General features: G+C 43.3%; 1 protein-coding gene across 1 annotated transcript in view; it reads right to left on the reverse strand.

Moving 5' to 3' along the window:
• Positions 1 to 22,349, reverse strand: part of PIEZO2 (piezo type mechanosensitive ion channel component 2) — a 556,315-nt gene that overhangs the window by 207,492 nt on the left and 326,474 nt on the right. The window contains exons 22-24 of the mRNA XM_030186524.1: positions 21,020 to 21,224; positions 20,773 to 20,874; positions 9,009 to 9,174 (exon numbers count right to left, since the gene is read on the reverse strand). Of these exons, the coding sequence (XP_030042384.1) occupies positions 9,009 to 9,174; positions 20,773 to 20,874; positions 21,020 to 21,224 (473 nt within the window). The remainder of the gene's footprint in view (positions 1 to 9,008; positions 9,175 to 20,772; positions 20,875 to 21,019; positions 21,225 to 22,349) is intronic.

Consider the following 22,349-nt stretch of genomic DNA (forward strand, 5'->3'; position numbering starts at 1 on the left):
TTCCAGTCTGACGGCTAGTTGGATTTTTAGAGTCCAGAAAAGTTTTCAGCTGGCTTGGCTCAAAGAACACATATTTAACACCTAATAAACGTATCACACATTTACAGGGATAAACTAATGTAAACGTTGCGCCCAAAGTTTTTACATCTTCTCTCAGGGTCAAAAATTGTTTTCTTCTTTGCTGGGTCACCTTGGTAACATCAGGATATACCCATATTTTTTGACCGCAGAAGAGTGCAGAGGAATTTTTGAAGTATAGTTTCATGATCATATTTAAGTCCTGCTCAAATACTAAGGATACTATCAAAGTCCCCCGATTAGATATTTCAACCATAGAGTCTTCTAATAATGCAGTTAAATTCTGCAAGTCAATATCATTTCTCTGAGGGGCTACGTTCACCATATTTACTGATTGAGAAGCCTCTCCACGTTTCTGAATAGTTGGAAGGTAATAAACTTTATTACAAGGGGGAATATCTTTAGGAGGGAGCTTCAGAATCTCTTGTAAATATTTTTTGAAGAAATCATAAGATGATAATGCTGGTGAAATTGGAAAATTCAGTAGTCTAAGTGTAAGACGTCGATTAAAGTTCTGAATTTGCTCTATTTTGCGAGATGTTAATATTTTATCTTTAACCAAGGTGTCCACAGTCAATTTCACCGTATTTACCTCCTCTTTTACCTGAGATACTTGATTTGTTACGTCTGTTTTAATTTTATCCAAAGCTTCCGACATTGTAGACAGTTTACTCACTATTGTAGACATTTCTTTAGTAGATTTAGCCACCTCAGCTGAAAGTCCCCGGACCGCTTGCCAAATAGCCGTCAGGGTAACCTCCTGTGGGGCTTCTTGCTCCAGTATACTGCCTTCTGCTTGTCCAGGGGAGGAACCGCTGATCAGGCTCAAACTGTCGGCGTCTTCCGTCTCAGCTTGGCCTGCTAACCCCGCCCTGGAACTTGCAGGACACGGAGGTCGCGTCAGCTCTGATGGCGATAGCGTGATATCAGGCCCCAAGATAGATGTCGCTCCTTCGGCATCACTCAACGCGGGACTTGCCAAACCCTGTTCCACCGGGAAGCTTGTCATGTAGCGGTCTAGGGTCTGCTGGATCGGAGACGAAGTAAAGGCTATCGGCGGTTGCCTTTTAATCGCTGCTTTCCGCTTAGTATGAGGCATTTCAACGCAGGAAGAATAATAGTGAGGTATTTCCAGCAGGCTCCCGAGACGCTCACGCAGCAAGCTAGGACGCCATCTTGCCACTCCCCCCAAAATAAAATAAATTTCAGAAAAGATTAACATAGCCCTTTTTACCAAGCTGCAGTAAGCACTGACGCATGCAAAAAATGACGTACAGCGATCACCTCAGTGCACTCTACCCACACACTAAACAATAAAATTAATTTTTTAACACATGGCGTGTCTGTGGGGTTACAGATTGGGCGCGTGTATGCAAATCAGCGTGTTGACATGTCTGCATGCTGATTGGTGCATATTTAGCGTGTGAGTCCCTACAGCCTACAAAATAGACAGCGGAAGGGGCTGATGCACTAATGGGAAACTTAGCAAGTGGCCATTAACAGAAAATTCTGAAAACTGGCCATTTTACTGATTTGGCAAAAATGGCTTAGCACATGGGAAAGCCATGCATAAGGACGCAATAAGGTCACTTTTTGCTGTAGAATAGTCAAAGGCATTAAGAAATGGGCCTAGCATATTTTAACACGGGACTTTCCTGCTCGCTAAGCCCATTTCTAATGTGGCCCAAAAATAGGGCTTTATCCTTTTTTATATTTGCAGAACTTGTGTTAATTTTCCATTAGCATGAATATTTTTGCAGGTCTCGCAAGCTAAGCACTCCTGTGTTAAGTCTGTGCTATCCAGTTAGTATGCGCTAATGTAAATATGCTTGCGGGATAATGCTTCCACGCCAATTCCCTGCCTATGACCTGCTCCCTCCTGAAAAAAAATGCTTGATTAATGTGTGCTGACAAGGAAATTATCGCATAATGCTTTAACACGTTTTGTGGTAAGCCTTTTTCCCACATTAAGCATCCATTAGTGCTTAACGCAGTTTGGTACAAAGGTCCCGTGGAGTGGCACAATCGAATGGGGGCACCCATCTATAAGGGAGCCCATCTCTAATGACGGCCCCATAAAGCGGCGTACCCGACCATATTATCGAAAAAGATGGGCGGCCATCTTTCATTTTGATAATACGATCAGGGCCAGCCAAATACCAACATTTGGGCCGCCCTTAGAGATGGCCGACATTGGTTTTCGCTGATAATGGAAACTAATGGCGGCCATCTCAAACCCGGCCAAATCCAAGCCATTTGGTCATGGGAGGAGCCATCATTTGTAGTGCACTGGTCCCCCTGACATGCCAGTACACCAACCAGGCACCCCAGAGGACACTGCAGTGGACTTCACAAATTGCTCCCAGATACATAGCTCCCTTACCTTGTGTGCTGAGCCCCCCACCCCCCCCCAAAACCCACTACCCACAACTGTACACCACTACCATAGCCCTTAAAGGGTAATGGGGGGCACCTAGATGTGGGTACAGTGGGTTTTGGGTGGGTTTTGGAGGGCTCACATTTACCAGCACAAGTGTCAGGTGGGGGTGGGGATGGGCCTGGGTCCACCTGCCTGAAGTGCACTGCAATACCCACTAAAAACTGCTCCGGGGACCTGCATAGTGCTGTGATGGAGCTGGTTATGATATTCGAGGCTGGCATAGAGGCTGGCAAAAAAATGTTTTTTTTTTTTGGGGTGGGAGGGGGTTGGTGACCACTGGGGGAGTAAGGGGAGGTGATCCCCGATTCCCTCCTGTGGTCATCTGGTCAGTTCGGGCGCCTTTTCAAGGCTTGGTCATGAACAAAAAGGGACCAAGTAAAGTCAGCTAAATGCTTGTCAGGGCCGCCCTTCTTTTTTCCATTATCGGACGAGAAGGGCCATCTGTTTACCACGCCCCCGTCCCACCTTCGGTACACTGCCGACACGCCCCCATGAACTTTGGCCGTCCCTGCGACGGAAAGCATTTGAAGCAGGCCAAAATCGGCTTTCGATTATACCGATTTGGCCGGCCTTATGAGAAGGCTGGTCATGTCCCAATTTGTGTCGGAAGATGGCCGCCCTTCTCCTTCGAAAATAAGCAGGATAGTCAACTGGAAGGTAAGATAATAAAGAATTAAGGCCACAATATTCAAAGGCACTTATTTGGATAATGGCAGCCAATAACCAGATAAGTGCCCTAGGTAGTCCTATCTGTGGATTTGCAGCAGCACTGTCTGGATAGTGAAGGGGCAGAGTGAGAGTGCATTATGAGCATTTTGGTCAGCAATATAGAGAATGGCAATATTCAATCTGCTATTAGTATAGCTGGGTGTCCTAAACATATCTAGATAGCTATCCAGAGAATGGACTGAACATTGTTGCTAGCTGTATAATGGTGGCACTGTCCACTCTATAAACATATTCAGTGCCACTTGCTATCTGGATAGTGGCACTGAATATATATAGATAATTAACATTCCATGGCAGGCTTAACCCCCCCCCCCCCCGCTGATCACAAGTTTAAATATTGACCTGCATATTTACTGGAAAGGAAAAATTCAAGAGAAATAGGCACGGACACAACAACTCACTCAGGACAAGTGGAGGCTGGCCAGACAGTGAAGCACAAAAATGATAGGAATGACATTTCCACAACTCAGCCCTTTCCCATCTTTTCCTCTCCCCAATGCCTGCCTCTCTCCTATGCTCTTTTTTATTTCTCTTCCCTACACAACTTTCTGTCTTTTACCTGTCCATTATTTCTCTTATCTATCCCTTTCTCATCCTTTACCAATTACTCTCCTGTTAGTCTTCTTTTGCTCAACCAAGCTTATCATTCCCCTTAGCCATATTTTCTTGTAAAGCTTCCTATCTCACCTTTCTACTTATTAATCTTTGTATTGAACTCATATGTTGTTATATACTCCAACCCTCTCTTTCTTTCTTACTATCATTCTTTTTTCTTACCCATTTTCATTTCTGTATTCTCTTCCTCTCTTTTTCTCTTACACATTAACGCATTACTCCACTTCTTCAGCCAGTGTAGTAAGAGAAATGTAGTCCAATGATATCACTGAACCACTCAGAGATTTACAAGAAAAATAAGCTGGGAGGATCAGTAAAGGGGGATTGTAGGTCAGGACCCCAAAGCTGTCGCTTGAAGACTGCTGCTAGCAATGGAGAAGCCCTGGCTGTGAGAAGCCAAATCCTTCACTCTAGAGAATGTGGTTGGTCACTTATGTAGTTTTACGTATGTAGTCTTACTTCAGAAGCTGTTATCAAATTTGATGGACAAGACTCCATTTTGGAATAGCATTTATTTCAATTAGGAGAACTCTCCTCTAAGCTTTTGGCATTGGTCAATGTTTCCTTATGTAATTGGCTTGGACTGATAGAAAATTCAGATGGAAATAGAACCTTCCAAGTGTCTAACTTTCTGAAATCTAGAATACTCACTTTCTGAAATGATTAAGCAGTATTCTCCACAAAATAATGATTAAGCAGTATTCTCCACAAAATGTAAAGGTGGAACCAGAGGCAATACCACTACTGGGTAAAGTATATTTTCTGCCAATTAAGAAATGGTTATCATCTTTACAGGAATCATTCATTTTGGTGGCAATAGTGTGGTGGCAATCCTGCAGAATGGCTGCAATGGCCAATCCACCCTTTCATTCTCCTTGACTCCCCTATCCATAATTGCCCCCACATCTGATTTGATCCCTCATAAGATCAGAATCACCTCCCCCATTTTATCAAATCCCCCAATAAACTCTTCCCTTCTATCTGATGCTTCAAAGCTCTTGCCCTAAAAAAAAGCACTTTGCCATTTAGCCCCACCCACACCTCAAATCCCCTCCCCTAACAGCAAGGCAACTCTCCCACCACCCAACCAGACCTCTTCCTTTGAGAACCCCTGGAATATTCCCAGTAGCCATCCCTGGGGGGGGGGGGGGGGGGGGGGGGGGGGGGCTAATGGTTGGGATGGGAATGGTCCTCCTCTGCTCCTGCTCCATTTGGCTTCAGCAACCAAATGGCACCAGCTGACCCCTGGCAGTAGTCTCAGTGTATTACCACTAGGGGTTAGCATTCCATATAAGGATTGCCAATTGCAGTAAGAGTCTGCCCTGTGCGGTAAATGCAGGACGAATGCTGGGCACGCCCCCTGCATTCACTGTACAGGCTTTGCACTTACTGTGCTCTAGTTTTTGCAAATAAGTACAAAAAATTACTGCATTTTAATAAAAAAGCTCCATAGGCACCTATGCTATGTTTATCAAATAGCCCCAAAGTAGGCACCTACTTGGACATTCTATCTAACCCACCTGTTATAAAATTACCTGCAAAATATATTAAGTGTCAGGTCTCTCGGGGAAATGTGAGCCCTTGGGCCGCTGTCACGGAGGTGGCAGCAGCAGGCAAAACCACCCAGCAGGAGACAGGCAACCCTAAGACGGGCTGAAGTAGACAGGACTGGACTGGCTGGGCTGGAGCTGAAGAGGAAAGCAACAAGGAATCCAGGAACAACGTCCTACAGCAGAGTTCAGGCTTGAGAAGCAGGACACAGGATACTCAATACAGGCTTCTCCCACAGGATTCGGGAAACTGGCACAGCTTGACTGGATCCGGGCTCACCCAAACACTAGGCAGGCAAGGTGTCCATGGAAGCTTAGCTTGGCAGGGAAGAGGACACAGGAGCTACATACAAGCTAAGCTCAAGGGAATGGGAATGACAGCTACGCTTGCCAGAGGGTTAGACTGGAGCTACAGTAGCTAACAGATAGGAAGGAGAGAAATGGCTGCAGCAGCCGCTTAACCAACCTCAGACAGGGAGCAGAGCCACTGCACAGGGATAACAGAAAGGCTAGAAGCCCACAGAGAATAATATACACAGAAAGGCTGAAAGCCTACAGGTCAGAGAGATACACCCAGAAAGGCTAGAAGCCCACAGAAAAGCTGGAAACCCCCAGGCCGCAGTAATACACCCAGAAGGCCTGGAAGCCCACAGATAAAGGGATATATGCAGATAGACTGGAGGCCCTCAGAGCAATGGGCACTGAAGAGCTGGAAGCCCACAGAGCAATGGGCACAGAAGGGATGGAAGCCCACAGAGCAATAGACACAGAAGGGCTGAAAGTCCCACAGAGCAATAGACACAGAAGGGCTGAAAACCCCACAGATCAATAATACCCTGAGCCAGAAGGCAAGGCACACAGGTGATAGAAACTAGCAAAGCAGAAGGGCTGGAAGCTCACAAGAAAAGACAAGGAAAGCTAACTGTGCAAACAGCACACTAACCTCGGGACCTAAGACACTGCAGAGGCATTGGCAATGCAAAGGCCATGAAGACTAGAACACCAGTTCCTTAAGAAGGCCCTGACAGATGAGGTCACTCCTTCAGGCCACAGGCAGGGAGCATACAGAAGCCCAGAGAGACCTAACCCACACAGGTGTAGTCTAGTGAGGTAATTAGTGTCAGGCTGGAAGCAGCCAGCCCACCCAGCCTGAGACAGAGCTGCCTCAGGAACAGCCCACTGAACTACAGTGAGGCCCAATACACACAAGTGTAGAATAGTGAAGCAATTAGAGCAGCCAGCCCACAGAGACAGAGATAGCGCTAACTCAGGAACAGTATCCTGAAGCACAGAGAGGTTAAATCCACACAGGTGCAGTATAATGAGGCAAATCAGGGCCATGCTGGAAGTGGCCAGCACCCAGAGACAGATACAGAGCCAACTCAGAAGTAGACAGAAACCAGCATAGACACTTATTCCCAGAAAAAGGGTAAGTCTGAGGGTGGTCACGACCACAGACGTGACATTAAGATAGTCCAACAAAAAGATATAACCTCATAAATTTTTTTGAAATGTATTAATCTTTTTTTAATTTCAAGTATGCATAATTGTCATGACACTTGATGATGAGGAACCAAAGTGGTCAGGTTATTACAAGAAAGCTCGAAGGTGCAGTATTTCAACATAATGAACAGTAGGAGACATCTATGAACTTTCAGTAAATCCCAAGGGAAAGGGAGAGATCAAACACACAGATTCTCTATGGTACCATCAGTCCAAAGATATGTAATTCAAATCACCAAAAACTCAAGAGAGAAGAAGGGGACCTGGTACATTGTGAGAGCAGAACAGAAATTGGCAGACAGATTTTGCAAGCTTGCGGGAAAGCATTAATTTCTATCAAAGACATCATCAATGTAGGGTTAATTTTCTAAACTGTGTGATCAGATGCAAACTCCAGCCTGGGGCTTGAGATTGAAATAAACACATTTATTGATACATCTTGCAAGAGATGCTGTCATGCTTTCTTAGTTTGCCTATGACAGCATCTCTTGCAAGATGTATCAATAAATTGTTTAATTCAATCTCAAGCCCCAGGCTGGACTTTTGAGACAGAATGGGATGCTACACTGATCTCATGATGTATAAGATCAACAGTCATGAACATCCAGCCCACACATTTGAAAATGCTGGCCATGCTGGCACAAAATATATATGGTGGTTGGCAACTGCAGCATGGGCTTTGGCTACTCAGATAGGTTATATAAGAGAGAGAGAGGTGCAGAGGGGAGGCAGATGCACAGAAAGGGGGGTCTGTACTGCAGTGAGGATGAATATTGGAGAACTGGGGTAAAAGGGTGTGAGAAGATGCAGGGAAAGAGGTGGGGGCTTACAGTGCAGATGAATGCTAGAGAAGTGAGGTAAGAAGTAGGGGCAGATACAGTGAAAGGGGGATCCTGCAGCGGGGATGAATGTTAGAGAAGCAGGGAGAAAAGAAGCAGTTAAAGGGGGGAGCCTGCAGTGGGGATGAATGTTGGAGAAGTGAGATAAAAAGCAGGGGGCAGATACAGTGAAAGGGTGTGTGTGCAGTGGGGATTAGTGCTGGAAAAGTTAGGTAAGAGGCAGGGGCAAATGCTGAGAAAGAGGGTTTCACAGTGCAAGTGATGCTAGCAAATCAGGGTAAGAAGCATGGGGTGGATGCCAATAAAAGGAGGTCCACAGTGAGGATGAATGATGGAAAAGTGGTTAAGAAGCAGGGAGTAGATGCTAAGAATGAGAGAAATGGAAATTTGTGGAAATAAAAGTGTTTTACACACAATTTTAATAGGAAAGTCACAGGAATGATACAGAAATTCAGGAATATGAGGCAGAGGAATAGGATACATGGAAAAGGACTGGAAGAGTAGGAGAGAAGTAAACAGAGTGAATGAGAAAAGCTATGGATAACTGAAAAGAGATACTAGTGAAAGGAGGAAAAGAGATACTAGTGAAAGGAGAAAAATGAATGCTGATTAGAAAGATGAAGAGAGTGAGGGAGGCCAGTGGAGAAGGACAGAGCTTTGGAACTTACTAGTGGCAGAAATAGGAGTAAAAAAGGGACTTGCCCAGTGTTCCACTCTCTCTGCTGAACCATACAACATTTCATTTTTAAAATATTCAGAACTATTGTAATATTCTTCAGAAGCTACACTACTGATGTTAAGAAACTGAATAAATCTATACTAAGTATTTTATTATTTCCAAATGAACACTTTTAAATATCTATTATCCAAATTAACCTTTTCATCACTCATTTATTTCCTCCCAATATTTTGGGGTTCTTTTTAATGGGGGGCGACTGACAGACATTGTTTTCCTTTTTATGACCCTGATCTTCATGTACTGGAGTCCTGGTGATATGCATCAGAGGCCTTTACTGCCTCTACAATCAACAAGACATACCTATGTCTAAGAAGTCAGTTATGAGTTCCTTCATACCTCATCTAGTTGAAATGCCATGGATGAAGTCTTGTATTTACCCATTGTTCTTAACAGTTCACTAAACCTTGGAATGGAAAGTTCCATTAATGATCCCAGTTGACGATGGTTCAGTTATGGCCACAGATCTGAAAAGCAAGCATTATTGGTGTAATCACAAGAAGATGCAATGTCTTTACCTGCAATGAATGAAATCAGGGACAGGATTGTGTTGACTAAATGATGCTGCATCCAAATTCATACAAATTTCCACATTATCCCCTGCCATGATTCTCACTGCTGCCATATTTTCATCCTCAAATGTTTGCCTCTGTAGGGATGCACACAGCAGTAACATAAAATCATCTGCCAAGATGAAGACATTACAATGAGAAATTAGTCAAATCAAAAGCGCACAAAAAATAAAACATCCATAATTAAAACAAAAAAGAATTTATTATAGATTTCATCACATTTTGCAACAAATGCACTGGCACAGCACTAGCAGATGAAGTTAAAAGAAACTGCTGATCGACTGCCCAACTAGAAGATGATTATTTGTATAATTAATAGTGATATTCAACAGATTTGTATGGCTAATGACTGGAGCTACCTGGACAAATCTTACGGCGTTGAATTTTGTCCCCCCCCCCCCCCACGCGCGCCTGCAAGTAAATAGCCTCCTGCAAAAATATTTACCCATGTTAAAAGAGGTAGGGCTGGAGGCATTCCTGCGATCCAGCAAAACTTTATTCATTCAGTGCCAATATTCCACACAGGCTGGATCAAATTATTGATAGCAAAGTCAGCACAAAAGGCTTTCCTAAAACTATCCATATAATTCTCTCCAAATACATTCAGTGCCAGACCTATGTAGAATAACCAGATACAGTAATGTCACCTTCTCACTAAAGGTCTTTGAGTTGGCAAAGACTTTTTGATTAACTCATATGAAAACATAATTATGAGTTCATAATACTTTTATCTTTTGTCACAAATATTAATACACCCTCTTCATTAACACTGGGATTAGTGCATTTCATCAGAACTGCGATATTTCAGTATTTTTCCATAAGATTTTCTCTATGCCCAAATGATTGCACTGCTCATACATCACTAATGAGTTTTAACATACAAAATCTGATGATATCTTGAATATATTGCCAGCAGTATAAAATCTGGCCACTCATATACTGTATTACTAATTAGGGGACAACGCTCATCTCCCAGAGTCGAAATTAGAACCTATTACAAAAAGACTCCAGTATATATTCAATATCAAAAAAGACTTTTTATTGTACTACTAGTAAAAAAAGCCCGTTTCTGTTTGAAAGGAAACGGGCGCTAGCAAGGTTTTCCTCTGAGTGTGCATGTTTGAGAGAGTGACTGTGTGAGAGAGGCTTCTGTTCCTGCTGCTGTGCATTCCCCATGTTTTCCTGATTCGCTGCTCCCTGTATCGTGGCTCCGCCCCTCTCCCTTCTACTGGCCAATCTGGTGTGGGTTGTGTGATGTCACTATTATCTACTCCAACATGATCCACGGTTCCAGGTAGCCTCAGAATGTTGGAGGTGAGAATTATTATATAGGATAGTGTCACTCTAAAACAACTGACATTACTAATTATCTAAAACTCTCATTTATTCCATCCATTCACCGTATACCACCTGTACCTGATTATAAATTGCACAAAGTTACATTTCAAACATATGGTATCTAATACTTTGTGATAAAGTCACCTCCAGGATAGTTGTGTTAAGGCAGCTTAAGTCTGAACTACAAGTCCCAGAAGGCATTGCAGGCAAGGAGCCAGGGGGTGAGATGGAAAACCCGGACTGGACTCCTAGCTGCAATAAGGGAGGACATGGGTGTAAGCTAACAGGAGGTGTAGATTGGCTGCCACTAGGGGGAAAGAAAGCTAGGAAACCCTGTGTGCAGAAGCTCCTCATTAGGCTAATGCTCAACTCAGCTGATATGGGTGTGTAGAGAAGCTAATGAGTGGAGAATGATTGGTTGTGAAGGCAGAAGCCAGGGATTGATTAGGCAGGTGGGAAGGAGTCTCATTAGTTCAGGCCAGGAGAGCAGCAGGAGAGAGAAGCAGTTGCAGGCTGAAAACCCTTGAGCAGGGAGGTCCCTAAAGTATTTGCAGGCTGAAAACCCTTGCGCAGGGAGGTCCCTAAAGTACTGAAGCAGGCTGAGATTCCTTGGGTGAGAGGAAGTCCCAAAAGTATTGAATTCACTGTGAAGCTGATGCAGGGGAAAACCCTTGGGTAGAAGGAGTCCCTAAAATATTGAACTCTCCTAAAGGTAAAGAGGATAGAAGGTAGAAAATGCGGCTTGGTGACTGAACTGAAAGAACTGTTTGTCTGGGGAATTGCACTATTGTTTATTGTGCACTGGATAAAGAGCCCAGACTGAAGCCTGTATTGAATCCTGGTATGTGCTATGCTGCTATTGGAACTGTGTACTAGAAACCTGCATGGAATAAAAGTTCTTAAGATTGAAGTTACTGGTGGACATCTGTTTCTTCACTGTACCGGGAGCCTGTGGCTGGAGGAGATTGTTCTATCCTTGGCTGCACAAGAGAGCCTGGTTACAACTTCTTAAATTTTCATACATTTTACACAGATTTTACAATGTATAATGCAAAGGAACAACAATCCAGTCTGCCCGACACAGTGATTTTATTCCTCAAACGCCACGCTTTCCACTTGGCCACTGTGATCACGTGGAGGGGCATAATCGAACGTGAATGCCTATCTCCATGGGCGTCTATGTCTGAAAACAGGTACGTGAAGAGGAGGGACAGACCGTATTTTCGAAAAAAATGGACGTTTTTTTTTTTTGTTTCGAAAATACGGTTTGTACGGACCAAATGCCATGGATTTGTTCGTTTCTGAGCTGGGCATTTTTTTTTTTAGCGATAATGGAAACTAAAACCGGCCAGCTCAAAAACGTCCTAATCCGAGCCATTTGGTCGTGGGAGGGGCCAGGATTCGTAGTACACTCGTCCCCCTGACATACCAGGACACCAACTGGGCACCCTAGAGGTCAGTGCGGTGGACTTCAGAAACAGCTTCCACATGCATAGCTCCCTTACCACGGGTGCTGAGCCCCCAACCCCCTCCCCCAAAACCCACGAATGTACAACACTACCATAGCTCTTAGGGGTGAAGGGGGCACCTACATGTTGGTACAGTGGGTTTTGGAGGCCTCCCATTTACCAGCACAAGTGTTACAGGTAGGGGGGATGGGCCTGGGTCCGCCTGCCTGAAGTGCACTGCAGTACCCACTAAAAGTGCTCCAGGGACCTGCATACACGCAGGCCTCTAGGACTTATTGCTGCTGTAGAACCTTGGCACACCAGTTGACACCTGAAGACTAATGTCTCTGAAAACGTCCTTTATTGGAATAAGCACGCCTACTCAAAGTTAACTGCAGATCAGAGGTTGTGCCCCACTGGCAAAGAGTCTCCCTGGTACTGAGATGAGCAGTAGGTCAGAGCTGGCAGAATGCTGTACAATGCCCACTTTCAGTAACATGGGTAACACATGAAAGGGAGCTAAAACTGGCTTACAAAAATGGCCACTACCTTATGGACTACCGGAAACAAAACAGGGCACACTCTGACCCAGTAAGCAGTGGGAAAAGCACCATGGGAGTAGAGCCTACCAACTACCAACATTGTGAGCATTTAACACAAGCTAGTGGAATCACGGAGCCCAATACCCTACACCCACCACAATGCATTGCTGATGTGACTCTGCAGTGCGCATAACAGAAAAGGTGTCACACTCAGAACCAGGGAAAGGCTGTCAGAGGATAGAACACATTCTGCTGTCATGGAGGTGGGTACAGCATTTGAGGCTGGCATACAGGCTGGCAAAAAAGGTTGTAAAGTGGGGTTTTTTTGGTGGGAGGGGGTTAGTGACCACTGGGGGAGTCAGGGGAGGTGATCCCCGATTCCCTCCAGTGGTCATCTGGTCAGTTGGGGCACTTTTTTGGGACTTGGACCTTAAAAAAAGGGTCCAAATAAAGCGGACAAAATTCTCGTCAAAAACGCCCTTCTTGTTTCGATTATCAGCTAAAGACGCCCGTCTTTCCTCGGCCGATAACCACGCCCCAGTCCCGCCTTCACCATGCCTCCGACACGCCCCATCCACTCTGTTCATTCCTGCAACGGAGTGCAGTTGAAGATGACCAAAATCGGCTTTCGATTATACCGATTTGTTCACCCACGGGAGAAAGACGCCTATCTCCTGATTTGGGTCGAAATATGGGCGTCTTTCTCTTTCGAAAATAAGCTGGCTGTTTAGTCCCAAATTTATAAACCAAGTTTATATGCTAACACCCTGTTAGCTGTTTGAATGTAGTCCACACTTTCACCAAGCATCCTTATAGGTCAACATGCAGGTGCTGTATATTCGGTGACTACTTCATTAATCCATCAAAGATATTTCGTATTCATGCCGGTTCCCTGATGCTGGACCGCATTTCACAAAATGTTCCTCAGAAGGAACCACCACCACATATTCAATAAGCTGAATGGCTGCACACCAGGTTGGAGCTCCCTCAGAAGTGGGCCACAGACCGCCGTACATGGCTCAATTTCAAAACAAAAAAACGTCCAAAAAAACATCATAAGGTGGCAAAAGGACGTTTTGCTCTCAATAACGTTCAAGTTGCAATTTTCGACACACAAATTTTAGACATTTGCTCCACAGTTAGTCCAAATTTCAAGAGGGCATGCCTTTTACCCGCTGTGGCAAATCCACACGCAGAAGCTACCCTTTTTCCGCAGCTTGGTAAAAAGGGACCTGGAGAGATGAAGGCATAATCCCCCTTACTCCTCCTGTGGACACTTACCTCCTCCCAGCCCCCTAAGATGTGAAAGCGACAGTACATACCAGGCTCTATAACAGCTTCAGATATAATGCCATTCTTATTAGAACAACAAGCAGGTCCCAGGAGTGGTCTAGTGGACAGTGCAGTGGACTGTAGAGAAGGGATCCCAGGACCATATTCCACTCTATCTAGTAAACTTGTGGTGGAATGTGTGAGCCCTCCAAAACCAACCAAAAACCTACTGTACCTACATATAGGTGACACCTGCAGGCATAAGGATTTACAGTTGGGTACACTAGGTTTTTGGTGGGTTATGGAGGGCTTATCATACAATATAAAGGGATAATGGTGAGATGTGTACCTGGGTCCTTTTATGTGAATTCCACTGCAGTGCCCCCTAGAGTGTCCCACTATTCTGCAGGGATGTCTGTGTGACCAGTCTACAAAGAATGCTGGTCCCCCATACATCTTAATGGCTTGTTTTTGTGTGTTTTTCCCCTGGATATTTTGTTTTTTTTTTCCCAAATATGGTCCTAAAAGTTAGACGCACCGAGCACAAAAATGTTTAGCAAATGGACATTTTCAAAACAAAATGTTGGACTCTTTTCTGGTTTGAAAATGGCCATGTTTACTACTGGATTTTTGGAGGTTTTTCACAAAATGTCCAAAATCGGATTTAGACATCATACTGAAAATGCCCCTCCACAAGTAATAAGTACTGGTAAGAACAAACCAAGGCACTATGGGAGTATCAGATTGCATCAGAAATTCTTGAACAATATGGGAACACATTGTGAGAGTGGCAAATCTGCTACAGACATTGGCTAGAGCACACTAAGATACTATGAGATTCATGGAGCAGCACCAACATTATTATGAGCAACACAGCAAGGCACTGTGAGTGTAGGAAAGGGAACCAAGAAGAGTGGTATGAACAGACTAAGGTACTATGAGAGGGCAGGTTGGACAGCAGCAGTTGGAGTGGCAAGTGGCAGAGTCAGAGCAAGATACTGAGGGGGGAAAAGCGTGGGCATGCATAGGTTCACTGAAGTTGCGCACTCAGTCCTCCCACTTGCATGGAGATTGAGGGAAATCAAGAAGAGGGAGGGTTATCAATGAATACAAGCTTTTCTATCACCTTTGGTGTTAACTGCAAATAATGTGGGCTCATGATATTTCCTGCCCTTGAAAATACTCCATTCACTGGGTGTGCTACTTGATGGGAAGGAAATGAAACTCCAGACTACATTGGCCAGGTTTAGCTAGACTGTGGCATTATGTGTCAACTATATCAATGAGTGTGGCTATGACCTCAACGGGTTCTGCAAGGTTCCATGTCTGTAGGGGCTTCAGGTGCTATGGAGCAATGATGGTCTGTGCTGTCTATTGCTTTAATCATGGACTGTGTCACAGAGGAGTGACAAATAAATATGGAGGAAGAAATGGTAGTTGACAGGGTGCTACTCATGCCTACAAGGGTTATCTGCTGAAGTGCCTTTTCTTTCCCATGCCCCTCTGCCTCTGGTGCTCCCTTCCCTCCACCTTATTCACCGGTTCTCCTTCTAGCATGTCAAAGTGCTAGACAGGAAGTTGATACACGTTTTCACCCAAGGGTCTTAAAGGGCAAAAGGCTTGCAAACATACTCGCAGGTGAAAGGTTTCAACCTATTTTTTATTCCAACTGCTAGAAGTCCACTAACCTCAAGACCTTACATGTCTATCCCTAATGTTGTTGAAGACCCTGTAACTTTTGCTCAAGGACATTCACTGTGGGGTTTACCATGCCAAGGTGGCCTTTCTTCAACTGAAATCCTTCATGGCATCCTTGAAGGCCTTCAGGACTTCTATCTCCTGAGTCACATATTTCCAATCTTGACACCTGGGGGAGGGGCACTGAATATTAATTTCACATTCCAGTGACAACTGATAAAGGGCTGCCTTCTGCTCAACTATCTTCACCAACATCAGATAGACAAAATTCCATCCAGTGTTTACATCTTGAATCAGCTGATGCTTTATGCGTCTCATTCAGCTCGTGCCCACCCTTCATACTCATTGAAAGTATCTCACTATTTTCTTAGACTTCTTAATCAGTTCTCATAGGACAAGGATGCTGTTTCACTTGGTCCACAGCCCTAGGAGGTCACTTACTACAAGGTACAGAAAATGTGTAAATCAATGGAACCCATCCTTTGCCAATGTCTATAACAGTAATCTCTTTCTGCCACCAACCGTTCATCATGCCATTATCACAATCAACATACAGGGTGACTTATTGCTCTAGTCCATCACATGGGTGTGCAGCACAGCCTTCTTGTACCTTGCTACATGTGCATCCCTACTAGACCTACTGCCTTCCTCTGCCTCAACCAGACACCACCAGTATATATGCCTTATTCGTTATAAAAACTGGTCTAGACCAAAATGTTGAAGTTTTCGCCCTAGACTTTTTGGTTTTGTTCCATTATGGCTGTAAAACGTTCAAGTGTCAGGCACACCCTAATCCTGCCTTCAAAACGCCCCTGACATGTCCCCTTGTGATTTGGACACACTCCAGATGAAATGCATAGATAGATGTCTGCAAAACAGGCTTTGAAACTACACATTTTTATGTTTTGAGAAGAAATCCGTCCAAATGGTGCTTTATAAACACTTTGTAAGTCTATGTGCTTTGAAAATGAGCCCATAGGCGCCCCGTATAAGAGGCTAGCCCAATCGTGGACTTCCCTTGGCTGCTGGCCAAAGAGGCGTAGCTAGGTGGGGCGCAGAGGGAGCGGTTGCTCCCTCAAACAGATCTTTAAAAGAGATGGCGCCTAAGCGCCAAATGCTGCAGTGGCTGGTCTCTGCCTCCTCCCCCCTCCCACGTGAGTCTTGCACCTCCACCCGCTCTCACCCATCCGCGTGGTCATGGACACTCTGGCCTGAGGCGTTCTCCCTCTGACGCCGGCGATTCACATAGCCAGCCTTAATCTGCCTGCGTCGGAGCCTCTCCCTCAGACTCGTCCCACCTCTGCGTAAGACAGGAAGTTGCATTAGAGGAGGCGGGACGCGTCTGAGGGAGAGGCTCCGACGCAGGCAGATTAAGGCTGGCTATGTGAATCGCTGGCATCGGAGGGAGAACACCTCAGGGACCTGAACTAGTCTCCTAGTACGGACAAGCTTCGGTTCAATCCAGCTGATTGTCCTTTGGCAGTCAGTGAGCTCTAATTACCCAGGTGTCCAGCTTTTATCCTAGATTGCACTCAGATAGAATTACCTTTCAAGCAAAAGCACTTTGCTGGTACAAAAGCAGCCTCACCTACTCCTGTTCCTTAGAACCGTAAGGAACTCAAACTGCAATTTGGAAGCAATCAGGGGAGAGAATAGTCGCTGGTGGGCAGGGAGGGCTGCTGGACATGGGTGGATGGAGGGGAGAGCAGGGTTGCTGGACATGGGTGGATGGAGGGGAGGGTTGCTGGGTGGGTGGATGGAGGGGAGGGCAGGGGAGAGAAGGGTTGCTGGACATGGGTGAGTGGATGGAGAGGAGGGTGGTTGCTGGACATTGATGGAGGAGAGGGAAGGGATAGAGAAGAAATGCTGGACATGGATGGAGGGAGAGGGAGGAGTGAGGAAAGAGATGAGATGAGGGAAAAGGAAGTGAGTAGAAAAACTGCACATTGAACATGAATTAGGGTGCTTTGTGGCTCTACATGAGAATTGTGATATTATGATCCTTATTTCATATTGTTGATGGTCTGCATTTTCCTTATGGGTGGTATATTGGTGTATTAGGTTCTGCCCAGTGTAATATTTATGGTACAGTAAGGTTCTGAGTGTGTTTTTGCACAAAGTTGTGCATAGTGTTTTGCAGTTGAGTGATTGTGGTTAGTATAAGCTTTGAGCAACCACTTTATTCTTTGTCATATGATACATATCTAATATCTAAATTTAATAAAAGGTATTAATTGTGACTTTTATTGTTATTTATTTATTTTTTCTCTCTGTTATCAGACAATTATGGAACACACACTCACAGCCGAGGGAGTGGAACAAATAAACTAACCTCGTCCTTTACTCTCAAAGAATAAAGGAGGGAAAGAAGCTAAATTTAGGATTTGTTCCTGAACTGGAAGAACCACACCTTCAGATTTACAAATTATCTTTTTCTTTATTGAATACAAATGCAAGCAAATTTTCATTCAAATAAACTCAAATTCACAATTAGTGTGAGGCTTAATAGAACTGCAATAACATACTCAACATTCAAATGTAGAACTACATGTATACCCTTAACTTTGTCTGTTTCACCTAAAAAGGCAGAAAAGAACCTTTTCAGATAAATATTTAAATTGTCTTTTTGTCAAAATCAGATATTTGTTTTAATGCTCTTTCCTTGCTATTGATATCAGAATTTGAGTCTTTATGGGTATTATAGATGTTTGTGCAAGGATCTCACTTGAACCCAGAACACTTAGCAAGTCAGGAAAACATGGTTTTTTAAAAAAAATATTTGATGCTGTTCTGTTCTTTAGTTTTCTCTTAAAATGTTGTGGAAATATAATATATTTCTTTCAACACCCTTGGCAATGTCACTTAGCTGTAGTTGAATTTATTTAGGTGATGTCTTTCTTGCATTGGAGCTCATCTGGAACCCTTCAGAGGATGACTCCCCCAGATTTCTTCTCCCTAAACCTCACTTATAAAGAAAATAAATGGAGGCAAGACCCTTGAACTCCCTCTATTCTTGTTCAGGCTCTGGTGACTATTAACCAATTCTCAATACTATGGCCAAACTTTCTAATTGAAATAAAAAAAGTTACAGGTTTTCTCACTACAAAACCTATTTCTCACTGTTGATTCCCTGTTCTAAAATCCAGCAGGCTTCACACTGCACTCAGAGATCTCACACAGTAACCCATTCCATATTCAAATGGTGATTCAACATTGCATCTCACAGACTTCACATATAAACATAACATTTCCCTGCACAGCTATCAGATCAATCTGGAGAATACAGCATACTCATACAAAAACAGTGTTGGATTTTCTTTAATCTGCAGTCTGATTCCAAACCCTGTACTGAACTCAGAACTCTCACCACAACAACACACCTTCCCCACAGACACAGCTTAATGGCTTCTTTTTTTCAAAAATCCAATTCACCTCTCAGTCCTTCCCCTCTGTCACACTTTAAATCCTTACACACTTTTAGGCTTTCTCATGTAGTACAATTCCCAACACAAAGCACAACCTCCCTCACTCTTACCAGGGTAGGCAGCCATGTGTCCTTTTAGTACCTTTGCATACAGCCTCTCATTCCACCTTCCAGGACCTTAAATTCCCTTAGAACTAAACCATTCCATGCACTGCATGCAGAAACATACCTCTGTTTCACTCCAAACCAAACTAAATTTGGTTTAAACTTTCTATTAGTACAGCTCTCTCTCTCTCACCCAAAACACAACAGTTTTCCCCACGTGAATTCAGCAATACAGCCTTGAAAAGGGCAGTCTGTCTATTTAAGTACTCACTTCAAAGCTCAAATCATCTCCTTCTCAGTACCAAGGATCACCTTCACTCAATTTCAATATCAAAGTACCCCTTTTCAATGTCACATTTCATTTTAAACTCATAAAATATACTTTTATTTCTTACATTTCACACACTCAGCCTTTCTCTCCATGCTCACATCCCTGGTCTTCAGTTCACCAGTCCCCCTGGCAACCCACTCCCTCTAGAGGAACACCTGATGTCCCTCAACCAATCAGCTTGTCAGAGAAAGACAGGTTTTTTTTTTCTCTGATCTGTTTTAGAATCTCCCTCCCCCATAGAAGTAAATGCAAAACTTCCTATACAGAGAATTTCAAAGTCAATTTTAACCTGACTTGAACCCAAAACAGAAAGGAACATTTTAAAGTACAATCCCTACCTAGTGGTTAGGGTGGTGGACTTTGGTCCTGGGGAACTGAGCTTGATTCCTGACACAGGCAGCTCCTTGTGACTCTGGGCATGTCACTTAACCCTCCATTGCCTGCCGCATTGAGCCTGCCATGAGTGGGAAAGCGCGGGGTACAAATGTAACAAAAAAACAAACAAACATCTCACACTTTCTTCAGCTAACTCCATTAACAATTCCCAAACTAAACTTTAAACCTTTTCCAGCCAGCAGCATCCACCAAAACCCTGGAACAAGCCCCCCCCCCCAGAGCCCCAGGAAAAAACATTTAATATATGTTACCATATATTACAATATACAGCATGAATATCCTACTACTACTATAAATCATTTCTTTAGCGCTACCAGTCGTACGCAGCGCTTTACAATTGAACATGAAGAAAAGACAGTCCCTGCTCAAAAGAGCTTACAATCTAAATCAGTACAGACAGACAGGACCAATAAGGATAAGGGTGGGACAGACAGAAGAACACATAGGGAAAGGGACTATTGAAGAGAAAATATCCATTTTAGAAAATAAACATCTAGAATATCGATTCAAAATGGGCACATAAACATTTATATTGTGGAACAATTTATAGACAAATATAAAGGTTTATCTGAGCCAATTTAGAAACATAAACATTTACTTTTCCTGACGTCGTCACAGAGTCTGGTATCCTTTGCCAGTTTGGCTTTCAAGGGGGGCATCAAGCAGGAGGATTAGGGGGTGATTTCCCTTAATCCCTGTAATGAAGCACTGCTCGATAGGAGTCTTTTCTGGAACCTAGATACCTATAGGTTATAGGTGTAAATCCCAGTGTTGATTCTCTAGGACACAGGTGTTCATTCCCCTTCTGAAATGGGGAATAAACATTTATTTTTAGGCAAGCGCAAAACACACCCAGATTACTCTTCCTTTAAGTTTGCATGTTCTTCATTTTTAGATGTGCATATCCTAGTTTGTACAATCAGAAGCTAGGCATTTATATAAGACAGACATTTAAGTGTTGGATTATGCACATTTAAAATATGAATGGTGCTTCTAAAATACCCCAGGATTTCACCAACTAATCACATTAAAAAAGCCCACACAGGGTACCACTTATATCTGTAACAAGGAAGCCAAGTCTGATTTATTAAACCTTAAGTTAAAACTCAATACAAATATAATCACATAATGGTTCAGGATATGCATAAATACTTACAGACTAGAAAGAGAGGGTTGGGTCTCACAATGAAGTCTGGAAAGTACAACCACTTTATTATATTGGAGTTAAAACTGGCCCTGGGATATCTCCATGGATAGTCTACAAGTGGAAAAAATGTAATCAATAATTTTTAACAATGACTTCATGCCTTTGCTGAAAACCCCCCAAAACAAAACAGTTTTCCAGGATTATAGACAAAAAACAAATGGCAATAACTAAGTATATAAAGGAGATGTTTTTATACCTTTGCAGGGAGCAGGTGGAATGCCAATACACATGAGGTACTGGAATGTAATGATACATGCTAGAAAGCAGCAGTACTTGTGCCAGATCTCTGCAATAGCTTTTCTTCTGCGTCGATATAACACAGCAAACAGCCAGAATGCATGAATCATGGCAAAGAAATCCATCCGTTGACCAATGACGTTTACTGACATCAGGAAACAGGTCTGTGCAGGAAGTAACATAAGTATACACTGAGTTTACAATGCACTCTGGGCAAATAATGAATTCATCCTTGAATTCAGAGCAGCATTTTAGGAAGGACATCCAACTCAGAATATGAATGTCCAAGTCAGAACATCATAAATGGAAGTACATCTCACATGAATTTAAGAACAGGATACAGCCTGCTCTAAAATACTTGTGAGATGGAAATCTATGTACTGGAAATGTCCATCATAAATATTCATTTTTCGAACTGAAACATCCAAATTATAAACAGGGGAAAACAAGGGACATGGGCATCTGTTTGGCAGCATAGGAAGTTTCAAGTTTATTATAGACTTTTATCCCACCCATCAAAAAATGCATGAGTAGTTTACAATGTAAAGGGGGAAGAAAGGATAGAGAGTAAAATGGAGAGGACAACAGAGCAAGGGTCGGAGGGATGAAATACAATATAAAAAGAAAAGCAAAGAGGGAAATACATGGGGGGGCATCACTCCTAAGGAGCGGGGGGGGGGGGGGGTAGGTTAATTAAAGGTATTTACAAAAAGTCTTCAAATAGTCTTAAAAGATTGCAGGGAGGGTGAGAGTCATAGGCTGCTCAGTAGGAATGTCCATCTTATAAAATGGCTTAATTAAGTGTATACATTTGGCTTGAATGATGAATTAGAATGGATGTCATTGGTATAATCTAGGGCTGTGTGAATGGTTAGTTTTGGTAAGCTGACTTCTAAATGTTTGTATAAAAGGGAAAGGTAAAATATGGTGGATATCTTTAAACTGAAGAGACAACATGGCTGAAAAATGGTGACTGCATATTGAGGTATTGAATGCTCTCTTTAAGATTTTTTTTAAATGTGAGAATAATTCTATAGTAGATAGGGCATAATATTTATTTATTTAGATTTTGCTCACACCTTTTCCAGTAGTAGCTCAAGGTGAGTTACATTCAGGTACTCTGGATATTTCTCTGTCCCAGGAGGGCTCACAATCTAAGTTTTGTGTTTTGTTTTCATTTTATAGGGGACCAGCCTTGAGAGAGCTTAGGGCAAAACATGTCAGCAAAGTAGTCCACATATTATCATTGAGGATTAGCTTTAAGGCTATTGTCTAAGATCAAGCTAAGA

The sequence above is a fragment of the Microcaecilia unicolor genome, chromosome 1 (genome assembly GCF_901765095.1).
Source record: "Microcaecilia unicolor chromosome 1, aMicUni1.1, whole genome shotgun sequence".
NCBI classification, from domain to species: Eukaryota; Metazoa; Chordata; class Amphibia; order Gymnophiona; family Siphonopidae; genus Microcaecilia; species Microcaecilia unicolor.